Genomic DNA, 22,265 nt, shown 5'->3' with positions numbered 1-22,265 from the left:
TGTACACTTATGTAGTAAGGCATAGGTGACAGAAGAGTAATAAAATGAAGCAAAGCGCTAGATAGCCCATTCTAGCAAACTACATACTCATACCCTCCTGCGAACTCTGGCTCAGCACGACCCAAGAGATGTGCAATGAAGTCTGTTTCACAGCAAACATGTATGTGTCGCTCATGTGGACAACACCGCAACCCTTCATACAGGGCAGCACAGTAGCCCTTCTCTTTGCTGCAGTCAAGTTCACCAATGAGGATATTGTATGCTCGGAGGACTTTATTTTTGCAATCAGTGCAAAACCTGTTTTAAAACAACAAACAAACAAACAGAAACCTTCAAAATTAAGGATGTGGTTGGTATGACTACAGAAACAGAGGCAGATGGATTTCTGAGAGTTCAAGGCCAGCCAGAGTTATAAAGTCTAAAAAATAATAAAAATAAAACTAAAAATATCAACATTAAATACAAATTTAAAGATCACATGAATGCAGCTTTGTCAACTGGAAATGATTTTTTTTTTTTTTTTTTTTTTTTTTTTTTGGTTTTTTGAGACAGGGTTTCTCTGTATAGCCCTGGCTGTCCTGGAACTCACTTTGTAGACCAGGCTGGCCTCGAACTCAGAAATCCCCCTGCCTCTGCCTCCCAAGTGCTGGGATCAAAGGCGTGCGCCACCACCGCCCGGCTGGAAATGATTTTAAACTAGAACATGGGCTTAAGTTTAAAGATTTTAAACTTTAAACATAGGCAGGTATATTCTTGTTTCATAAAACACATATGATTCTCCCCCCTCAAGATTCCTGGAGTGTTCACACGTAAGTATATACCACAAAGATCAACAGAACCTAGCTTCTTTATTTTTGAATCCCAAAACAAGAAAGACCCTGGATAGATAAAAACACTAGGCTTATAATATTACCAACTGGCTGTCAGAGGCGAGCTGCTGTGATGGAACACACACACACACACACAAACAAACAAAAAAACAAAACACAAAAACAAAAAAACCCCCAAACACGACTCTCCCTCACTTAAATTCATTTCTCAAGGAACACTGTGGTCAGCTGCACTCATAGGCACACATCTATGGCTTCAGTCATGTTTATAAAGATGATTCATGACCAAGACCTATTCTTCTTGCCTGAGGGCTAGAACTATAATGTAAAAGACACTAGAGACACCTAGTCTACTGCTACACAGAAAAGGGAAGAAACAGTTTAACAACATAAAAGATGGCTTGCAGGGTGGTGGTGGCTGCATGCCTTTAATCCCATCGCTCAGGAGGCAAAGGCAGGCAGATCCAGAGGCAGTGAGTTCCAGGCCAGCCTGGTCTATAGAGTGAGTTCTAGGCCAGCCATCACTACAAAGAGAAACCCTGTGGGGAGTGGAGAGATGGCTCTAGGGTTCAGTGCTTCCCTATCTTTCAGGAGGACCTGAATTCAGACCCAGCTTTAAAATGCCTGTAACTCAGCCAGGCGTGGTGGCGCACGCCTTTAATCCCAGCACTCGGGAGGCAGAGGCAGGCGGATTTCTGAGTTCAAGGCCAGCCTGGTCTACAAAGTGAGTTCCAGGACAGCCAGGGCTACACAGAGAAACCCTGTCTCGGGAAAAAAAAAAAGGCCTGTAACTCTAGCTATAGGAGATCCAATGTTCTCTCCTGACCTCATTGGTACTTATGCTCATGTGCACAAACCTACACATATAAACACAACTAAAAACAATAAATCTTTAAAAAAAAGAGCAAGGGAGACCTAGGAAATGAATCAGTGTAAAGAGCTTACTTTGTAACCATGAGGACCTGAGACCTAGTACCCACATAAAAAAGATGCATTTGGCATTTGTACATGTAGTTGTACATGTAGTTGAACTACATGTTGAAGGCCAAAAGAAAGGTGAATCTCAGGGGCTTACCCACTAGTCAGTCTAACAAAATATCAAGCTCCAGGTTCAGCGAGTAACCTTGCTTAGAGAGAAGGAGAGGTGGGGTGGGGGTGGGAGGGAATATGAATGAGAATTGATAGAGGAAGAAACTAGCCTCTAGCCTCGACAAGTATCCTTATGAGAATGTGTAACTGTACACACATGCACATAGCATGCACACACAGGAAAAGGCTTAGGCTGCTCTTGAATTCTTGGACTTGTATAATCTCCCTGCCTCTGCATCCCCAGAAGGTAGAAATACCAGTGAGTATAGGTGACACCAACCAATCTCCTATTATTTCTGTCTTACACTTCTTATTACTTTATCTTTACAACTATCATGTGTTATTTTTACTATATCCAGGTCTTTCTGGCCCATCAGAAGATAATATTTTCTTTAAGGACGCACATGTTAGAGGCTTTCTAAGCCTACAAGATTAGAAGGCAGTAAGATTGGCTGACAAGTCATATTAAATCACTAATGCTTTGAAAAATGTATGTATGGAAACACAATATTTAACTCAAAATGGATTGAAGATACACATATTAAAATTTTAAACTACAAATCTCTTAGAATATAGGAGGAAAATATCCCAACACTGAACTAAAAAACAATTTCTTGGATATGGCATCATAATACAACACAAGCAAATATAAAGAGAAAGAAAGAGAGAAAGGAAGGAAGGAAGGAAGGAAGGGACTTCATTAAACTTAAAAATTTCTAAGCTAGAGCTGGAGCAATGGGTCAGCAGCTCAGAGTACTTGTTGCACCCATAGAAGACTGGGTTCAGTTCCCAACACACACACACACACACACACACACACACACACACACACACTAGCTCATAACTGTCTCTGCCTCTAATTCCAAGGTAATCCCCATGAGACGCGTATATACACATAACGCACACACACTACTACAATAAATAGCAAGGGAAAAAGAGGAAGCCAGGTGGTGGCAGCACATGTCTTTATTCCCAGCTTTGGAAAGGCAGAGGCAGGAGGATCTCTGATATCTGAGTTTGAGGCCAGCCTGGTTTAGAGGGTGAGTTCTGAGACAGCCAAGAACATAAAGAGAAACCCGTATCAAAAAAACAACCAAAAAGAAAAAAAGAAACAGAGAGAGAAAGACAGAAAAGGTAGATGGAAAGAAAAAAGAAAAAGAAAAGGAGTTACTACTGAATAGGAAACCACAGAAATCTGGGAAAGTATCTGGGTAGCGATTACTATCCAGATATAAAGGGTCCCTATAAACTAGGCGTGGTGTTTTACACCTGTAATCCCAACACAGAGGAAGTCAAGGCAAAGGATCAAGCCAGCCTAGCCTACATAGAAATGTTATATTAATAATGTACACACATATTTATAGAGAGAGATATAGAGACAAACAAACATGTTTTTCTTAAACCAGGCATAATGGTGCATGCCTAAAATCCTAGCAGAGGAGTCAGAGGCAGAAGGACTGTTCCAAGATCAAGGTCAGCCGGGTATACAACTCAATTTCTAGGCCAAGCAGGTTATACTTTATCTTTTTTAATTCTCAAAAACCAAAACAGAACAAACAAACAAACAAAACGCCCCTTTAGCCAGGCAGATAGTGAGTTCCAGCACAGCAGATCTACACAGTGAGACCCTATCTACAAAAACAAAACAAAACAAAACAGAGCATCCACACCCCACCTATGTAGCCCTGGCTAACTTGAAACTCTATTTAGGGAGCAAGAGCAAGATGAGCTCAAACATGCAGAACAAAGATTTCTCAGATTCTGGTATGCAGTACCATGCCTAGGCCAAAAGAAACGCAATTTTAAAAAATGGGCAGGTCTGTGGACACTCATATGGCCTCTGGTTTACATTCCTCCAGATATGATATAAATATGACCAATAAACAAGTGAGAAGACCTTCAGCATCACCAATGCAAAGTCAAACCCACAACTGTCCTCATTCCTACTAAAACAGTTACCATTACTAGACAAAAAGTGAAACAAATATCTAGATGAAAAGCCAGTGGTCATAGGAATGCAGAGAAATTACTGCTGCATGCTGTCATAGAATCAGAACCTGTCAACACATGAGTGAGTGGTGGTGCACACCTGTCATCCCAACACTCAGGAGGCAGAGGCAGGTGGATCTCTGTGATTTCAAAGCCAGCCTACTCTATGGAGAGAGTTCCAGGGCAGCCAAGGCTACACAGTGAGAGCCTGTGAAAGAAAAGAAAAGAAAAGAAAAGAAAAGAAAAGAAAAGAAAAGAAAAGAAAAGAAAAGAAAAGAAAAGAGAAAAAGAAGAGAAAGAAAGAGAGAGAAGCCGGGCGTGGTGGCGCACGCCTTTAATCCCAGCACTCGGGAGGCAGAGGCAGGTGGATTTCTGAGTTCGAGGCCAGCCTGGTCTACAAAGTGAGTTCCAGGACAGCCGGGGCTACACAGAGAAACCCTGTCTCGAAAAACCAAAAAAAAAAAAAAAAAAAAAAAAAGAAAGAGAGAGAGAGAGAAAGAAAAAGAGAAAGGGAAAGAAAGAAAAAAGAAAGGAAGAGGAAGAGAGAGAGGAAGAGAGAGAAAAAAGAAAAAGAGAAAGAAAGGAAGAAAGAAAAAAGAGAGAGAGGGAGAAAGAAAGAAAGAAAGAGAGAAAGAGAAAGGAAGAAAGAAAGAAAGAGAAAAAGAAAGAGAGAAGGAAAAAGGAAGAGAAAGAAGAGGAAGAGAAAGAGAAAGAGAAAGAAAGGAGAAAGAGAAAGAGGAAGAGAGAAAGAGGGAAAGAAAGAAAGAGAAAAAGAAAAGGGAAAGAGAAAGGAAGAAGAGAGAAAGAAAAAGAGAGAAAGAGAGAGAAAAAGAAAGAGAAGGAAAGAGAGAAGAAAAAGGAAAAAGAAAGAAAAAGGAAGAATGAGAGAAAGGAGGGGAAAGGAAGAAAGAAAGAAAGGAAGAAAGGAAGGAAGAAAGAAAGGGAAAAAGGAAGAAAGAAAAAGAAAGAGAAAGAAAGAAAGGAAGAGAAACAAAGAAAGAAAAAGAGAGAAAGGAAAAAAGGAAGAAAGGGAGAAAGCAAGAAAGAGAAAGAAAGAGAAAAGAAAGAGAAAGAGAGAGAGGAAGGAAGGAAGGAAGGAAGGAAGGAAGGAAGGAAGCTCAAAAAACCAACCAAACAAACAAACCAAAAAAAAGTTAAGGCCTTCAATCCCAGCATTGGGAGGCAGAGGCAGGTGATTTCTGATTTCTGAGTTCGAGACCAGCCTGGTCTACAGAATGAGTTCCAGGAAGATTGACAGATTAGATAAGATAGATAAGACAGAACACCATAAACCGGGCGTGGTGGCCCATGCCTTTGATCTCGGGAGGCAGAGGCAGGCAGATCTCTTGAGTTTGAGGCCAGCCTGGTCTATAGAGTGAGTTCCAGGACAGCCAGGGCTCTACAGAGAAACCCTGTCTCGGAAAAAACAAAACAAAAAAACCAAACAGAACACCATGAAAATATGAAGGTTCCCCAAAATAAAAACTAGAGGCAAGTGAGATGGCTTGGTGAGTAAATGGCACTTGCTGCCAAGACTAGAGTCCCGAGTTTAACTTTTAGGACTTACATGATAGAAGGGAACCAACGAATGTAACTAATGTAAGTTTTCCAATGACCTCTGTATGCACTCTTTAGTATGTGCACACCCACACTACACTGATACAAATAAATAAAATGTTATTAAAAAAAATAAAAAACTACCATATGATTGAGGAATCCCACTTTTTTGTTGTTGTTTTTTTGATTTTTCGAGACAGGGTTTCTCTGTGTATCCCTGGTTGTCCCGGAACTCACGCTGTAGACCAGGCTGGCCTCGAACTCAGAAATCCGCCTGCCTCTGCCTCCCGAGTGCTGGGATTAAAGGTGTGCGCCACCACGCCCAGCTATGGAATCCCACTTCAAAGAATTAATTATGTGTTTTTATGTTAATTCTGTTCTCCCAGGAGAGGTTATCTGAAATGAGAGGCTGTCTGGAATGAGTAATGAGTCACACACCTCAGGTGGCTTCTTGTGAACCAATTCCCTAATGAATAAAGGAGTCAATCACCGGGCAAGTAAGCAGGCCTTCCAGGTTGGAGGAAGAAAGGAAAAAGGAGTTGGGCCCTTTTGGAATAGGGACGGCATTAAGGGTAAGATGTAGCTGCTAGAGTTTCCCAATATCATGGCGGATCCAGGAATCAGATTTTAATATGGCTTACAAGACTAGGTTTAGTTGTTGCACCCAGTGACTGAGTTATCATTGTTTCTGAACTAAGTCTGTGTGGCATTTACCTTCGCGCCGCGGCTCAACTGGGTTCAAGAGAGAAAGGTATGTACACCACAGAGGCCGTGGGGGTTTTTGAAGCACGGTTTTGGCATGGTAATGGCTCGCCAGTGGAAACTAAGCAAGCTGGGTGGAGACATCGGGCTGGGGCCTGAGAGTTGCGCCGGAATGTGCTGGTTGTCTTTTAATTCCCGCAACAGATAGCGCCCAACATGAGGCAAGAATCCATTAAAAATGTAAGATTAGCCTGAGAGAGTTTTATTTATTTGTTTATTTTTAAGTGAGTAGCTAGGTGGCGTTGAGATGAGAGTCACGTGGACTCAAGCCGGGGAATTGAAACAGTGAAAGCAGGCTCCGAGGTCCCCTGCTGTGGGGTATTCAGGTTGCTCTGAGTTAAGAGAGCTGCAGAATAGAAGTTGCCTACTTCTTGGAGCAAAGATTGAAATGTAAATTTATAAAATTGGCATTATTTGCTTTTAGGATATTTATATACAGATTTTGTCCGAATCACATGGGGAATTTTGCCTGCGGTTTGGGACTAGGATAGGGAAAATTAGTCACTGACTTCAAATAGAGAGGGCAGTGAACAGGCATTAATAAATGTCTGTGGCTTTAGGCAAAGCGCCAAGCAGATCGATGGTATAACAAGGTGGCTGTTCTAGACAAGAGAGCTTAACAAGTAAAAATTACCTGTTTCTGATAGGCAGATATTAGTGAAAGTTTGAATTGCTTTAAAGATGGTATCAAGATATATTCCTCTAATACACCTTATAGGATACTCAAATTCTATCTAACGTGGGCTCCTTGGGAATTCTGGGTTATTATCCTGCACGGCAAAATAGAGAAGGCCTAATAATAGGCACATACAGTATTTTAGTTTACTTCACGTGTTTTGGATTATTTTAACTTTTAAAACAGGTGTGATTTTGAGCTCTGTGGTTATATTAATCCTCTGGGAGAGGTCAAAATAAAGGTGTTTCTGGTTGCTAGCTCAAGGATCTGCTGATCTGGGAGAAGGTTTTGTCTTTGTTTTTAGAGAAGGTGGTTAGTGCCTACCCACCTTCCAGAGTAAAATGGAACAGAGCTGATAGAGGGAGACCCCCTAAAGAACTACATTCCAGAGAATCAAACAAAAGGTTATCTTGATATTAAAATTTTGATTTTGAGATTTGTATAGTACAGAATATATAGTCTTGAGTCTCCGCTTGAACTCTGGATGTCTTGGACTTTCAGCCGGATCCAGTCACAACACAGACATCAGAGACTAACTAAACCAATCATTGGTGTGGCCTTAAGGCCAACCAATTCCAATTTCCCACCTCGACCCTCCTCCTTTAAAATATCTCAACGTCCATATTCATTCAGCTCGAAGAATTTATGAAGAGTTATCAACCCAGTTCCCTGGGCTTTGGGGCTGGAGGTGCTTATTATGAGTTGTCTTTCTAGGGAAATGTAGAAATGGGTCAAAATTGAAATTGGGAGTAGCAGCTAGGATTGACTGCACAGCCATAATCTGATTTGGTAGAAATTTTTTAATTGTTACTAAGTTGAAGTCATAACTTACTTTGGTATAGAATTGATTTTGCTGCAAAATCAAGTTTTTCATTGGTATAAATTTCTTCTATTGATACAGAAAATTTAAAAGTACAGGGCTTAGACCCAATCCTTCCACAACTGTTTTTATAAACTGATCTGAGATGATTAAGCCCGTGAGTTAATCATAGCTCTGAGTTTGTTAGGGTGTTTTCAGATATTTTAATTAGCAATAGCTGAGAGTAGCTAACAGAGAATAGTCCAGATTACTTTACATAGTTGGTTTTCACAAACATCAGCAATCCACAGAATGTGATAGTTAATGTTTATTTATTTGTTGAGACAAGTCTGCTCTTGACATCATACCCTTTCTTGGATCATCAGTGGAGTTGCTCCAGTTGTGGCGAGACACCCACTAGGCAAAATTTGCCTCATTTCATCTACAGACAAAATACTGTCCAGAAATATAGTATCAAGTATGCAGAGTAGTGGATTGATAATCTCTGTCAAGACAGGGTAATCAGCCCTTCAAAATTCTGCATTACAAAGGCCAGGTGATCCTGTGACAGAAGGCTGAAGACTGATGCTCCAACGTTTTGAAGTATAACGGACTGTCCAGGTGATCAGCGCTCTCTATAAATTGGCTAAATTTTAGAAGCTATATTTTATGCTTCTCATATTTTCAGGTAATATTAGTTTTTCTTAGATTTGTGATAGGGTTGAAGACTGGTAGTCTCATAGCCAACCCATGCTGTTTACATTGAGAAAGATATAGATTTGAGAGGATGTTCAAATGACTTATAATCTAAAGCCAGGACATGAGTCAGGTGTAGAATGATAAGTCTTTTTATTTAGGATAGATGACAATGTTCTATCTTAATGACAGAACTGATGGACTGGGTGTTAGGTCTATCTATACCTTATAAATTACAAAATGGTAATAGTTGTGCTCTGTATTGAGAGAAAGGTTGTTTTTTATTAGAACAGAAAGGGAGAAGTGTTGTAGATGGTTCTGTGCTACTTGTACTTTTATGTTAATTCTGCTCTCCCTGGAGATGCTGTTTGGAAGGAGGAATGAGTCACATACTCAGATGGCTTCTTGTGAACCAATTCCCTAATGAATAAAGGAACCAATCATTGGGCAAGTAGGTGGGACTTCCAGGTTGGATGGAGGAAAAAAGGAAGCAGGGGAGAGTTGGGCCCTTTTGGAAAGGGGACAGCGTATGGGTAAGATGTAGCTGCTAGAGTTTCCTAGTATCATGGCAGATCCAGGAATCAGATTTTAATATGGCTTACAAGATTAGGTTTAGTTGTTACACCTAGTGACTGAGTTACCATTGTTTCTGAACTAAGTCTGTGTGGCATTTACCTTCACGTGGTGGTTCAACTGGGTTCAAGAGAGAAAGGTATGGTGGCAAAGGGTAGGTTTACCAGATGTACACCGCAAATGCCGTGGGGGATTTTGAAGTACATGTTTCGTGTAGTGGCGACTCACCAGTGGAGACTAAGCAAGCTGGGTGGATGCTTTCTGGGAGCTCCAGGCCAAAGAGTCTCCAGAGATAAGAACAGGTCAGCAACTGCCGGCCAGCGCATGGCCTGCCAGACCGCTAAGACTTGAGAGTTGCTAGCACAGGGTGGGAAGGTGCTGGTTCTCTTTTTTTTTTTTAATAATCCCTGCAACAATTATATGTACATTTTGCAGGCCCACATTCACCATAGCAATATTGATGATAGCCAAGATATGGAAATAATCTACATGTTCATAGATGAATAAAGGAAATGTACTTGATACACACAGACACAACTTTTAAAAAGGAAGACAGCTGAGTATATGGTGGTATGTGATTACAGCCCTCACTGCTTGAGAGACTGAAACAGAGGAACACTTGAGCCTTGGAATTTCATGTCAACCTGTGTGAAAGTTAATAGCAAAACTTTTTAAGAGTCATGGCTCTCCTTCCACTATAAAGGGTGGATTGTCAGACTTGGTGACTAAAAAGATAGGAAAGGAGGAAGGGAGATGTTATATAATAAGGCCATTTAGAAAGCAAGTGAGGGCTGGAGAGATGGCTCAGTGGTTAAGAGCAGCGACTGCTCTTCCAGAAGTCCTGAGTTCAATTCCCAGTAATCACATGGTTGCTCACAGCCATTTGTAATGAGATTTGATGCCATCTTCTAGTGTGTCTGAAGACAGCTACAATGTACTCATATATACATAAAATAAGTAAGTGAATATGTAGAAAGCAAGTGAAACAGATTACAGTTCAAAAACTAAAAGGAAAACTCAAAAGTCCAGAGATAATGCTCTGCAAACATTCTGACATTACTATACTGTCAAATATAATCCTAAGAAAACAGTACTGTGTTGTCAACCTTCACAATTTAATCTAATCTCATAGTAAACCCTGCACTAATATTGTAATCATTTTTAGCTGGGTAAAGTGGTATACCTTTTTAATGTCAGTACTTTGGAAGCAGAGGCAGGTAGATCTCTGAGTTTAAGGCCAGTCTGGTCTACAGAGTGAGTTCCTGGACAACCCAGGGCTACACAAAGAAACCCTGTTTCAAAAAACCTAACCAAACCAAACCAACAACAACCAACTATATTTTGTCTTAAAAACTGAGGTGTGGCTCAGAAGTTCACACTTTCTGCTCTTACAGGATACAGATTCATTTTTCACCACCCACATCCAGGGAACCCAACACCCTCCTCTGGCTTCTGTAAGCATATGCACACACATGGTGCACAGATATACATTCAAACCTACATACATACATATAAAATAAAGTAATATAATGTGAGATGGCTCAGTGGTAAAGGTGCTTGACTGGCAGGTCTAGTAACCTGAGTTCAAACCCAGAATTCATGTAAAGATGAAAGGAAAGAAGTGAGTCCGTTGTTCTCTTACCACCACACTGGAGCTGTGGCATATGCATCCATGCACAAATATTAGTATATACAAACAACACAGAAAAAGAAATGTCATAAAGTCTTAATGGGTAGAACAAATTCTATGCAATCTCAATTTCTTTTCTACATAAAAATGACTATTCTAATCAAATTTTCTTCTCATTCTTAGGATATTTATAAAATATTCTATATTACCTTATTTAAAATAAAGCCAAAATATAGGAAACTTTAAAACATTAGTTTATTATATGACCCCTAGAAGGACAAACATTTTATATCATCTAGTCTCTTCTCTCAAATCCAAATCATCAATATATTGTCTACTTTTTGAAAAACAATCAAAAAGACAAAAATAAGGAAGTTTATAACTAAAAAAAAAAAAAAAGAACTGAGTATTCAGTCAATTAGTTCATGACCATTTTAAAAACATGGATTTCTTTAACACATATGTTTCTAATTCTTTTTGTTTATTTTCTGTTTTTCAAGACAGGGTTTCTCTGTGTAGCCTTACCTCTCCTGGAACTGGCTAGCCTCAAACTCAAGAGATCTGCCTGCCCCTGTCTCCCAAGAGCTGAGATTAAAAGCATAGCCACCAGGCTATAACTCTTGTTTTTTAAAGTGAACCCAAAGCCAAATGTAACAAATCTGTACTAACAGCCCCATCCCAACAAGAACACCAATAAAAAGAGTTAGATAGTTCCTTGGTCAGTTTCTCTCCTTCCTAAGGGATTCCAAATGCTGAGCGCACTTAAAAGAATTCCTTTGTCATAGTCTTCTACAAAGAAAAATACAAGGTTACAAGAAACAAATATATTCTAACTCTATTTAAAGATTCTGACTAAACCAGGCGTGGTGGCGCATGCCTTTAATCCCAGCACTCAGGAGGCAGAGGCAGGCGGATTTCTGAGTTCTAGGACAGCCTGGTCTACAAAGTGAGTTCCAGGACAGCCAGGGCTATACAGAGAAACCCTGTCTCGAAAAACAAAACCAAAACCAAAAGATTCTGACAAATAATTGCAGAATATTTCAAATTAGGAAATAAAAAGCTTTGTGTGTGGGGAGGGTGTTGAAGCATGGTCTCTTGCTGCCTTGAATTCATTATAATCTTGCCTCTACCTGCTGGGATTACAATCTAGTTTAACCATGCCTAATTTATGCTGGGGCTGAGGATCAAACCCACTCTGATGCATGTTAGGCAAACACTTTACCAAATGAGCCACAACTCCAGGCCAAAAGCCTGCTAATTTAATTTTGAAACTTTAGCAAGCATGATTCTATTACAAAAAAAAAAAAAAACGAATATTATACTTTTCTAAAGTGATATATATATATATATATATATACATATATATATATATATATATATATATATATATATATATTTTGGTTTTTCGAGACAGGGTTTCTCTGTGTAGCCTTGGCTGTCCTGGAACTCACTCTGTAGACCAGGCTGGCCTTAAACTCAGAAATCCACCTGCCTCTGTCTCCTGAGTTCTGGGATTAAAGGCATGTGCCACCACGCCTGGCTTGATTAATTATATTTCAATAGATTCAGTCAACCTTTGTCTCATGAAAGAACAAACTTGGAATAGTAAATTAAAAAAAAAAAAAAAAAAAAGGCAAAAACAACAGCAATCGTTTCCATGGTTGAGAGTAAGTACAAACTACTCCTGCAAAAGATTGGAGTTTGATTCCCAGCCTCCATGTCAGGCAGCTCACAACCACCTGTAACTCCAGCTATAGGAGTCCCAACATCTCTGGTTACAAGCGCCCCCCCCCCCCCCACACACACACACACATACTACACAAAATTTAAAAATAAAATCACTGGCTGTGGTGGTACATGCCTTTAATCCCAGCACTCTAAGAGACAAAGGCAGGCATGATCTACATAATAAATTCCATGACAGCCAGGGCTCATAGATCCTGTCTCGAAAGAAAGAAAGAAAGAAAGAAAGAAAGAAAGAAAGAAAGAAAGAAAGAAAGAAAGAGAAAGAAAGAAAAGTAAGGAAAGAAGAGGAAAGGAAAGGAGAAAGAGAACCAAGCAAATAATTATAATAAATCTTTAAAAGGAAGAAACAAGAAGACTAACACTCAAAGCACCTCATTAAAAACTGACTATCATGACCCCCCCCCCCCCCCCCCCGTGCAGATATTAACAGGACAACTGGAATACTTTTACACTAAAGAAGCCAGTGACAGGCTACTCTGCATCTAAGATCCCTTGCCTGCCATATCATAATGACCTTTGCACTTACCTGTGCTTTCGAAGATATGTTTCTAGTGTTTCTAAAAGACAACTAGAGTCAATTAAAACTACTTCATCCCTGCATTCCTGGGACATGAGTTCCCAAACATCCATCCAACATCCTCTGTAAAAAGAATAAATATTAGTGAAAAGGAGGCATACATGAGGTGAAAGGTTTAAAAAGGCAGAATAAAGGATTGCTTGGTTTTACCTGGCTGTTCCCTGGAAAGGTCCATAATGGAAAATGATCCTACACTTGCTGTCCTTCCTGTGGTCTTCACTACTTCTCTTATCTGTACTTAACTTCTCTGAACTGACACTGCTACTGCTCCCTTCACTGCAGTACAGTATGGTACAAAGCTTAGTGACACTGAGATAACCTGAAGAAATAATCTCTAAGGTCTATATTACAATCATGAATTCTTTAACATATTAAGATATTAGTATATAAATCTGCAATTTTGAATAATGAATTATATATTTAACCATAATACATTATTATTTAATGTGTTTCACACATTTACATCAAACACTTGACTATCAAGTTTACTTGATACAATTTAACATTATTTACAGTTATAAATATAAAAACTTGTTTATATATTAAGCATTTTACAAGCAAATGTACTTCAAATGTTCTAAAGCCAAAAGGCATTTAAAAAGCTATTATTTTCACCTATTAAACAAGGATCAATCTTTAACCAGTTGAAAATTCTTTATTTAATGTGATCATAAATGATTAAGTCACTCTTATTTACAGCTAGCTCTGGCAACAAACTTATCTAGTTTTAATTTCCAAGTAGCCATGAAAGTCACACATTAATATAATAAAGTACCTAAGTTTATACATAATAAAATAGCATACTAAGATGCATATTCTAAGTAGTCTAAGTAAGTAGCAAGTGCTACACACATAATTCTTTAACTTACTGAGACCTTCCCAGACCCTCCTCCCAGACTAGTTCCAGTGTGACCATGGTCCTGCATTTTGCTGTGTGGCAGATGTGCTTTCCTACAAAAATGTCTGTCTGTCTGTATTCCATTCAAGGATAGGCTTCTAGACTTTTCACTAATTCTGAACTGGCTCCTGCCTGATCATCTGCAGGTCGATTTACACTCCTAGAAACTCCATGTCATGCCTGCTTAAGGTAGTAAACCCCAAGTCTTTCCATAGCTAAATAAGTATTTCTCAAATCTCAGCTTAACATGTCATTACAGCACTTTAATCCCACTAAGGGGAAAAGGTCAAAATGAGGTTGAGTTCTACCTACTGACAATGAAATGTCAACTTCTGCTCTATCTTACATGTTAAATCCTGTCTCGTCTCATATTCCTCTTTTGATAGTTAAGTTAAATAACCTACCACTCAAATCAGAATCTAGGCCTTATGACTTGGATGACTCCTTTAAGACATGTTTTCTGAAGAATTTCAAAGTGACTTCCTCCGCCTACTTTTTTTTTTTTTTTTTTCCCTGAGACAGGGTTTCTCTGTGCAGTCCTGGCTGTCCTGGAACTCACTCTGTAGACCAGGCTGGCCTTGAACTCAGAAATCTGTCTGCCTCTGCCTCCCAAGTGCTGGCATTAAAGGCGTGCACCACCATACCCGGCTCCTCCTTCTACTCTTATACTTTCCATTTAGGGCTTGAACACTATAACTTTGTATTCATTTTCTATCCACTCAACCGCCAGCTCTGATCATCAATACTGCTGTTAAACCAGTGTCTGATCAGTGTCCTCAGTGACTAAGGAACACTGAGTACGCGGACCAGACCGGTCTCAAACACCAAACACCATTTCTCAGTCTCCTCCTACCCAGCTATCCATACTCTTCTCATTAACTGAAACCTCCCACCATTCTCTGCTCTTCCTCTACTTTCTTTCTACATGGCTTTACATTCTGTTTTCTCAAAGTATCCTTAATCACTAACTTCTGGCCTACAAGTCTGGCCTGGATCTGTCTTTCAGATACCAAACTTCCAGACCAAACAAAAACAAAAAAAACCCTGAGATTTACTTGCATAGCTAAAAGAACACTGTCAGTAAAGGTGATTCAACCACTGTTCTTTATAAAGCTGGAACCCAGTGAGTATACTTTCCTTGGAAAAACATTTGATTAAAAACCTGAGGCTAGGGGACCAGGAAGAAACATAAAATGAAGACTTAATAGCAAACAATTGTAGAAGCTTTTCAAAGTACTCTACCTGCTCAGGTATTCTGACTAGACAAGACTATAATCACTGACTACCATCTACACACACTAGGGAATAGCTAAAGCTACCTCAAGTCACACTACCTAAGATCAATTAGCTCCATTTATATTAACTTCTCATTAAATAAAAAAAAACTTCAAAAAACGATTGACTTTCCATGTAGAGAAGCTGTACTCTAAAGAAAACATGAAATTTATAGAAACTTACTTTTGTAAGCTACAAGATATGAAGATACAGCCTCATACACAACTAACAAAAAAGCAAGTCACTGCAGAACCAGAGTAGCAGTTGGAGCAAAACAGGAAGAACTGGTCTTCACAGGAAAACAGCAGTGAGAACAGGTATATAAGGTACTGGACTATCTACTGCTTTTTATTAGTCTTCAATAAAGAACCACAAAAGAAGAAAACAAAACCAGAAAGCAGAACTTTTTACCATGTCATATTGCTCAGCTCATTTTCTAATGGGAAAATTATGACTGAAATGAACATTTCAAGAGGAATCCTCTAACAATAGAGAAAAATAAATACTAAAGAAAGATACAGTAGTCAGTCCATGCCTGCTATCTCAGTACTAGAGAGGTATAGACAGGATTAGGAGCTCAAGGTAATCTTCCACTAAACAAACTATACAAAAAATTCAAGGCCAGCCAGGGCTACATGAGACCCTGTCTCCACAACCAAAGCACAGTAACAAGTGTATGAAATAGCTTGAGACCCACTATGAACTGTGAGATGTTCATTGGTTTCAGAGTGTTTAGATAGTATGGGATATATGGGCCTTGTTCAGATTCTACCTCAATAAACAAATGCAAAAAGGTATTTTTAAGCACTGCAAGGGAATCTAAGTATCAACTGGGTATAAGATTACTATAATTGAGCTGGGCATGGTGGCCCACACCTTTAATCCCAGCACTCGGGAGGCAGAGGCAGGTGGATTTCTGAATTCGAGGCCAGCCTGGTCTACAAAGTGAGTTCCAGGACAGCCAGGGCTATACAGAGAAACCTTGTCTTGAAAAACCAAAAAAAAAAAAAAAAAAATTACTATAATTAACTTCAATAGGTGCTATACCATTGTGGGTATGAAAGAAAATATTCATCATTCTAGAGATGCATGTAAATGGAGAATAACAGGATGCCTTGAACTTTCTTTAAAATATTTCAGAAAAGAAAAAGGCAAACAGATGAATGAAAGAAATGTTTCATTGAAAGTTTGATAATTGGTGAATCTGAGTAAGATACACAGAAGGGCAGGAGTCTCTGTAGAGTCCACTTGTATTCAGGAAGTTGAAGTTGGAGGATCACTAAGGAGTTCCTGCCTAGCTAGGGCAACATAATGAGATGCTGTCTCAAATAAGTCTTTCTACTTTTCTGTATTTTATAGCTTACATGATTTTTTGTTTATTTTTGAGACAGGGTATCACTATATAGTCCTGACTGGCCAGAACTTATTACGTAGACCAGATTAGCCTCAACTCACAGGGATTCGCCTGTTTCTGTTTCCATGTGCTGTGCTACACACCAAGTCTTGATGTAAAAATTTTTTAAAAAACTTTTTTTTTTCCTGGCCATAAGAAAACCTGGATATGTGGATCTTTATTGTTAGAGAAAAAAAACGTCTACAAAATGTTCCCAATGACACTGAGATATTTAACTCAGAACAGTTTTATATCACTTTATTTTTCCCCAAACAAAATTTTATTTCAATTCCCTGTAAATCATGCTGATGCTATCCTCTCCAAGAACACCTGGGGCAAAGCAGTAAACAACTGTGGCACTGTGCCAGGAAACGGGGCAAAGCCGTATTGTGTACCCATCCAAGAAAACTGAAAATTAGTTACACAAATACACATCACCATAACTGAGTAAGGCCTTTTTTTTTTTTTTAATCCTTAATAAATTAGGGAGACCTAAAAATAAGAAAGACAAAAACAATTTAAACATGATGGTTAACAAATCAAATACTACTACTTTGAAAACTTTAAAATTAGTGGCATAGATTTCTCAAAATTCTTAAACCCTACAACATAAAGGAAAAAAACTTAAAACGTAGTGACCTTATATATAGCTCAATGCATAAAAACCCACAGAACCTAAGAACATGCTTATTTTGACATCAGTCAGAATGTAATCCAATTAACAAAACTAGTAATGTTATCCTTTTCACTAAATATGACTAACATTAATATGCTTAACATTGATGAAACCTTTTAACATTTATTTCTACTTACCCCAGAGGTTTAGGTTTGTGTGTATCTAAAGAGTGTAACTGACATCTCTTGTTCTTCTTACTTTTTGGAATAGCATCTATCATATCATTTAGTTTGGACCTAGTAAAAAATAAACCATTAAGGGTTTGTCATTTTGCTTTCAAATTTTAGAAATTTGTATCAGCTGCCTTTTTTTTTTGAAAAGGAGTATTTAACAGTATCACAGAGACATCACCTATCCTGACTGTCTCTACAGTAAATACCCAGAGCGGTCTACATTATTTCCCCTCTCCATACCTAGCCAGTCCAGCTGGAACAAACCCACTTTTACTCAATGCCCTCTGTCTCTAGATACAACTCTTATCTGTTGGCTGCCAGTGTGTCCGACACTCTGGTATTTTAGACATTGTTTACATGACTTTCACCCATCTTTCTTTCCTCAAATGTTATATAAATACATACTACCCTTGAGAGGTAAACCACAGAAATTTTATATGAATATACAATGTTGGACTGGCAAGATGGCTAAATGGATAAAGAAAGACATCCTACATCCAATCAACTAGCAAAGCACATCAACTTATATAACCTTTATATAGAGCTACAATCCTATCACTTATATCCCTTGTCCAACCCACCAACTTCTAGTTTAGTCAACTACAATTTCCCATTGCCTTTTACATTCTAGGCTTCACTTGGCAAGAGTAATCCTTTTAAATCAGAATATCAGATTATGTTATTATGTTAAAAAGCTCTAAAGCTTCCTTCTTTCTTTCCTTCTTTCCCTCCTCTTCTTCCTCCTCCCCTTCCTCTTCCTCCCCATCCTCTTCCTCCTTGTTCAAGCTGGAGCTATAGTTCAGAGGTATCACACTTGCCCAATATTTATGAAGTCTTAAGATCAGTTCCCTAAACTTCAAAATGAATTTAAAAAAGGAAGAAAGAAAGAAAGAAAGAAAGAAAGAAAGAAAGAAAGAAAGAAAGAAAGGAAGGAAGGAAGGAAGGAAGAAAGAAAGAAAGAAAGAAAGAAAGAAAGAAAGAAAGAAAGAAAGAAAGAAAGAAAGAAAGTAAGTAAGTCAAATTGAAAGTCTCTACCACCTCCAAACAGAAGAACCTCTGGGTTTGGTCTTTCAATCCCTTTTCCTACCTCAGTAAATGACACAAGCAAATACTGTGGATATCCAGTTGACATCTTAAACTTCATACAAAAGAACTTTGAAAAACTACTACCTAGTTGTGCCCATCTCAGTAAAATGAAATCATGCTATATTTAAAAAACTGTTTTAATTACATTTACATAAGTATGTATGAATGCATGTATGTGAGTGAGTTCAAGCACATGTGGAGGTCAGAGAAGAGGGTCTGGGAGCTGGTTCTTTCCTTAAACCACGTGGGTCGAGGGGATCTATTAGTACCTTGGTCTGCCTATACTGCTTTATAACACAAATCCATCACTAAAGCTATCCCTCCCTTATCTATCTATACAAAAATCCTATTTACAGAGTCCTCAAAATATTTCAGGATCCTATCATTTCTTGGTATCTTTATCACCTGTAGTTGACGTCACTTTTTCCACTTAACATTGAACAACCTATTTGTTGATTTCTGTAGCTACCCTTGTACTTTCTTCATGGTATTCTCAATACAAAGGTCACTGTAGGCCAAATTTCAAGTGAGACTGTGTTGCTCATCTCTCAAAACTCTCCAAAGCTTCCTGTGTACTCAAGAGTACAAACCTCAGCATAACTTATAAGGCACAAACTACCACAACTGAATATTTATTACTCTTCTGACCTCATCTTTTATTACTCTTCTCTTTACTCAGCTGGCTCTAGCCAACATGCTCTTGTTATTCCCCAGACACGTCAAGAAAACTCTAGCCTATTGCCCATTATGCTTGCTATCCCTTTTGTTCCTTCATCCAAACAGATGTAGGATCCCTCCCTTTATTCATTTATCATGAGGGCATTGTCAGATCACACCCTTCGTATTAATTTAATCCACTCATCTTACTGTTTTTGTTGTAACTTGTACTTAATACACTATTTTTGCTTACTTTATACCTTTCTCCATAGAAAAGCAGAAAGAAGAAGCTTCTATCTCTGCTCTAATCAAATAGAGGTTTCCCCTCATTGCAAGGCCTATTGTTACCAAGTTGTTTAAAATTAAAGCATTTTTCTTAATTAGCTATACTTACCCATGTACATAAAATAATGTATAAAGCTTTTTTGCATCAGTCATGCAGCTCCGAGTCAGAGATAGTACTCCCTTGGGCCCTACTGTCAGGGGTTCAAGGGCAGGATTTCCAGACTCTACAAGTTGAGAAAAGAGGCGTTCCACACTTCGACGACAACCAACACATGGGACAAGCTGAGAAAGTGCACTCAAGACTTCGCGTGATGTTACCACCATGGCAATACTTAAATCTTGTTGCTTAAGCATACTGTGTCGCTGAAAGAGAGAAAGAAAAATGAAGATTCCTAAAGACATAAAACTACTCTTTTATTACTGTTGGCTTCTATCTTTGGGAAAGAACCAGGCCTGCAATGAATAACTAATAAGTTAGCATACATGAAAGTAACCTACTGGTTATGATAAGGAAGAAAAGTGAATGGAAACCACAGCAACAGAGAAACGGGCAAAACCCTGATAAGTAATCTCTTCTACTTAAGGAAGGGAACTGTTATGTTACAACTAACACTTCCAGAAAAACAGATAAGAAGGTAATATTCAAGAATTTCTTCATTTTTACCATTAGCTTTTCAAAATGATCTTTAAAAGCAAAAAGAATTCTTAATCTAACAATTCATTTCCTATTATTTTAATCATGTATTTTTGAGTATTTAAAAAGTATCTTATGTCTAGCCAGGCAGTGGTGGCAAATGCCTTTAATCCCAGCACTTGGGAGGCAGAGGCAGGCAGATTTCTGAGTTTGAGGCCAGTCTGATCTACAGAGTGAGTTCCAGGATAGCCAGGGCTACAGAGAGATCCTGCCTTGAAAAACAAAACCAAAACCAAAAAAATATACACACACACACACACACACACACACACACACACACACATATATATATATTTTATTATTTATTGGTGGTCCAGGGGATCAAACTCAGGACCTAACACTGCTGAGAAAATACTCTGGCACCAAGTGACATCCCTGGCCCCAACAAGTTCTTTTTTTTTTTTTTTTAAGGTTTATTTATTTTATTATATGTAAGTACACTGTAACTGTCTTTAGACACATCAGAAGAGGGCATCAGATCTTATTATAGATGGTTGTGAGGCACCATGTAGTTGCTGGGATTTGATTTGAACTCAGGGCCTCCTGAAGAGCAAAGAGATGCTCTTAACTGCTGAGCCATCTCTCCAGCCCCCCACCCCTAACAAGTTCTTAATAAAATGTTGTACACCCTATCTTATAAAACTAGAAGAGATGACCTGATCAAAGACTTTTAGACCTGTAAAACGTGAACACAACTCAATTCTTTCACATGAGTAATCTGTAAATCAGGTACATAAATATATTTACTACAACAGTAAAAATGAAATCAACTTCAGTACACTATTAATACCTAGGCAAAAGCCTAGGTAAGAAGAAGGAGGAGGAGAAGGGAGAAGGGAGAAGAGGAAGAGCAGCAGCAGAGGCAGAAGCAGGAGCAGGAACAGCTAATGTGTGGTGGAACAAATCTTGAATTCCAGAACATTTGGGACAGAATCTCTGTGAGTGCAAAGCCAGTCTACATAGAGTTCTAGGCCAGCCAGAACTACAGTGAGATTTGTTCTCAAACAAACAACAAAAAGAAATTAGAAGTTATGGTTTAAAAACATACATATACTTGACATATAAAAACAATGATTTAAAAACCATTACCTGAATAAACTGCTTTAGTTGTGCACCATTATTCTGATGCCCATCAAGATTTAAAACATTGTCAGGAAATTCCATCACCATCTTGAAAGGCAAACAGAACAGAAATTACTCATTGGGTTCTTTGTACACACTCTACAGCATAAACTATCAGGACAGAAACATGTATAAAGCTAGATTGTCTCCTTCAAAAAGGGGTCTTGATATTCAGTGTACAAATTTTTCTATTTTAAAATTTCACACACAAACATATGCGCGCGCACTGAGGTTAGAGGACAACTTGCAGGAGTCAGCATTTTCATTATACAACATGGACCTTGGGAATCAAATACAGTTTTCCAGTCTTGGTGGACACAGTACCTTTACCTGCTGAGCTACCTTACTGGCCAAAAGTATATAAATTTCTAAAGACAGACATAGTGTGGTCATTAGGACCAAAGGCACTAAAGTTAAACACATAGTAGAAATCCAGGCTATGTCAAGACTGGGCAAGTTTTTTAGCCAGTTTATTACCTTATTTGTAAAATAAGATTAAGTAATAATTTCTAGTATCTACTTCATAGAGCAGTTGTAAGAATAAGTTGTATTTTCTTTTTTTTTTTTTTTTTTTTTTTTTTTTTTTTGGTTTTTCGAGACAGGGTTTCTCTGTATAGCCCTGGCTGTCCTGGAACTCACTTTGTAGACCAGGCTGGCCTCGAACTCAGAAATCCGCCTGCCTCTGCCTCCCGAGTGCTGGGATTAAAGGCGTGCGCCACCACGCCCGGCTAAGTTGTATTTTCTAAAGTGGTAGTGAACAATAATATTTAGTTAGATACGTCAATTTGAGTTAGTTCCCCGCAACTGTGGAATGTAAGACTTCTTTTGTTAAAAAGTATATTTGGTGCCTAGTGAGCTGGCTCAAGTAGCCATCAAGATGTTTGCTCTCAAGCCTGATAATTTGAGTTTGAGCCCTGGAACCCAAATGGTGAAAGGAAGAGAATAAACTTCTACAAATTGCCTTTTAACCTCTAATGTTCACTGTGGGATATCTGGCCCATTCCATACCCCAACAAAAAATTTTTTTTGAAAACTAATACATATCTTGAGCTGGGATATAGCTTGGCACTAGAATACTAACT

At 38.6% G+C, this 22,265-nt stretch overlaps 1 protein-coding gene across 6 annotated transcripts in view; it reads right to left on the bottom strand.

Moving 5' to 3' along the window:
- The window catches only part of Ggnbp2 (gametogenetin binding protein 2), a 38,908-nt gene that overhangs the window by 9,056 nt on the left and 7,587 nt on the right, over positions 1–22,265 (bottom strand). For 3 of the 6 annotated variants that reach the window (XM_029483913.2, XM_021175745.3, XM_021175746.3), the window contains exons 3-8: positions 21,151–21,231; positions 19,477–19,730; positions 17,304–17,402; positions 13,075–13,200; positions 12,874–12,987; positions 88–297 (exon numbers count right to left, since the gene is read on the bottom strand). In XM_029483913.2, coding sequence (XP_029339773.1) covers positions 88–297; positions 12,874–12,987; positions 13,075–13,200; positions 17,304–17,402; positions 19,477–19,730; positions 21,151–21,231 — 884 coding nt within the window. The remainder of the gene's footprint in view (positions 1–87; positions 298–12,873; positions 12,988–13,074; positions 13,201–17,303; positions 17,403–19,476; positions 19,731–21,150; positions 21,232–22,265) is intronic. The other 3 variants (XM_029483914.2, XM_085829709.1, XM_021175752.3) reach the window with 3 other exon arrangements.

Source organism: Mus caroli, unplaced genomic scaffold (assembly GCF_978045245.1).
Source record: "Mus caroli unplaced genomic scaffold, Mus_caroli_1 scaffold_13, whole genome shotgun sequence".
NCBI lineage: Eukaryota > Metazoa > Chordata > Mammalia > Rodentia > Muridae > Mus > Mus caroli.
The sequence above is the reverse complement of the archived record's forward strand: the minus strand, read 5'-3'. Positions and strand labels throughout refer to the sequence as shown.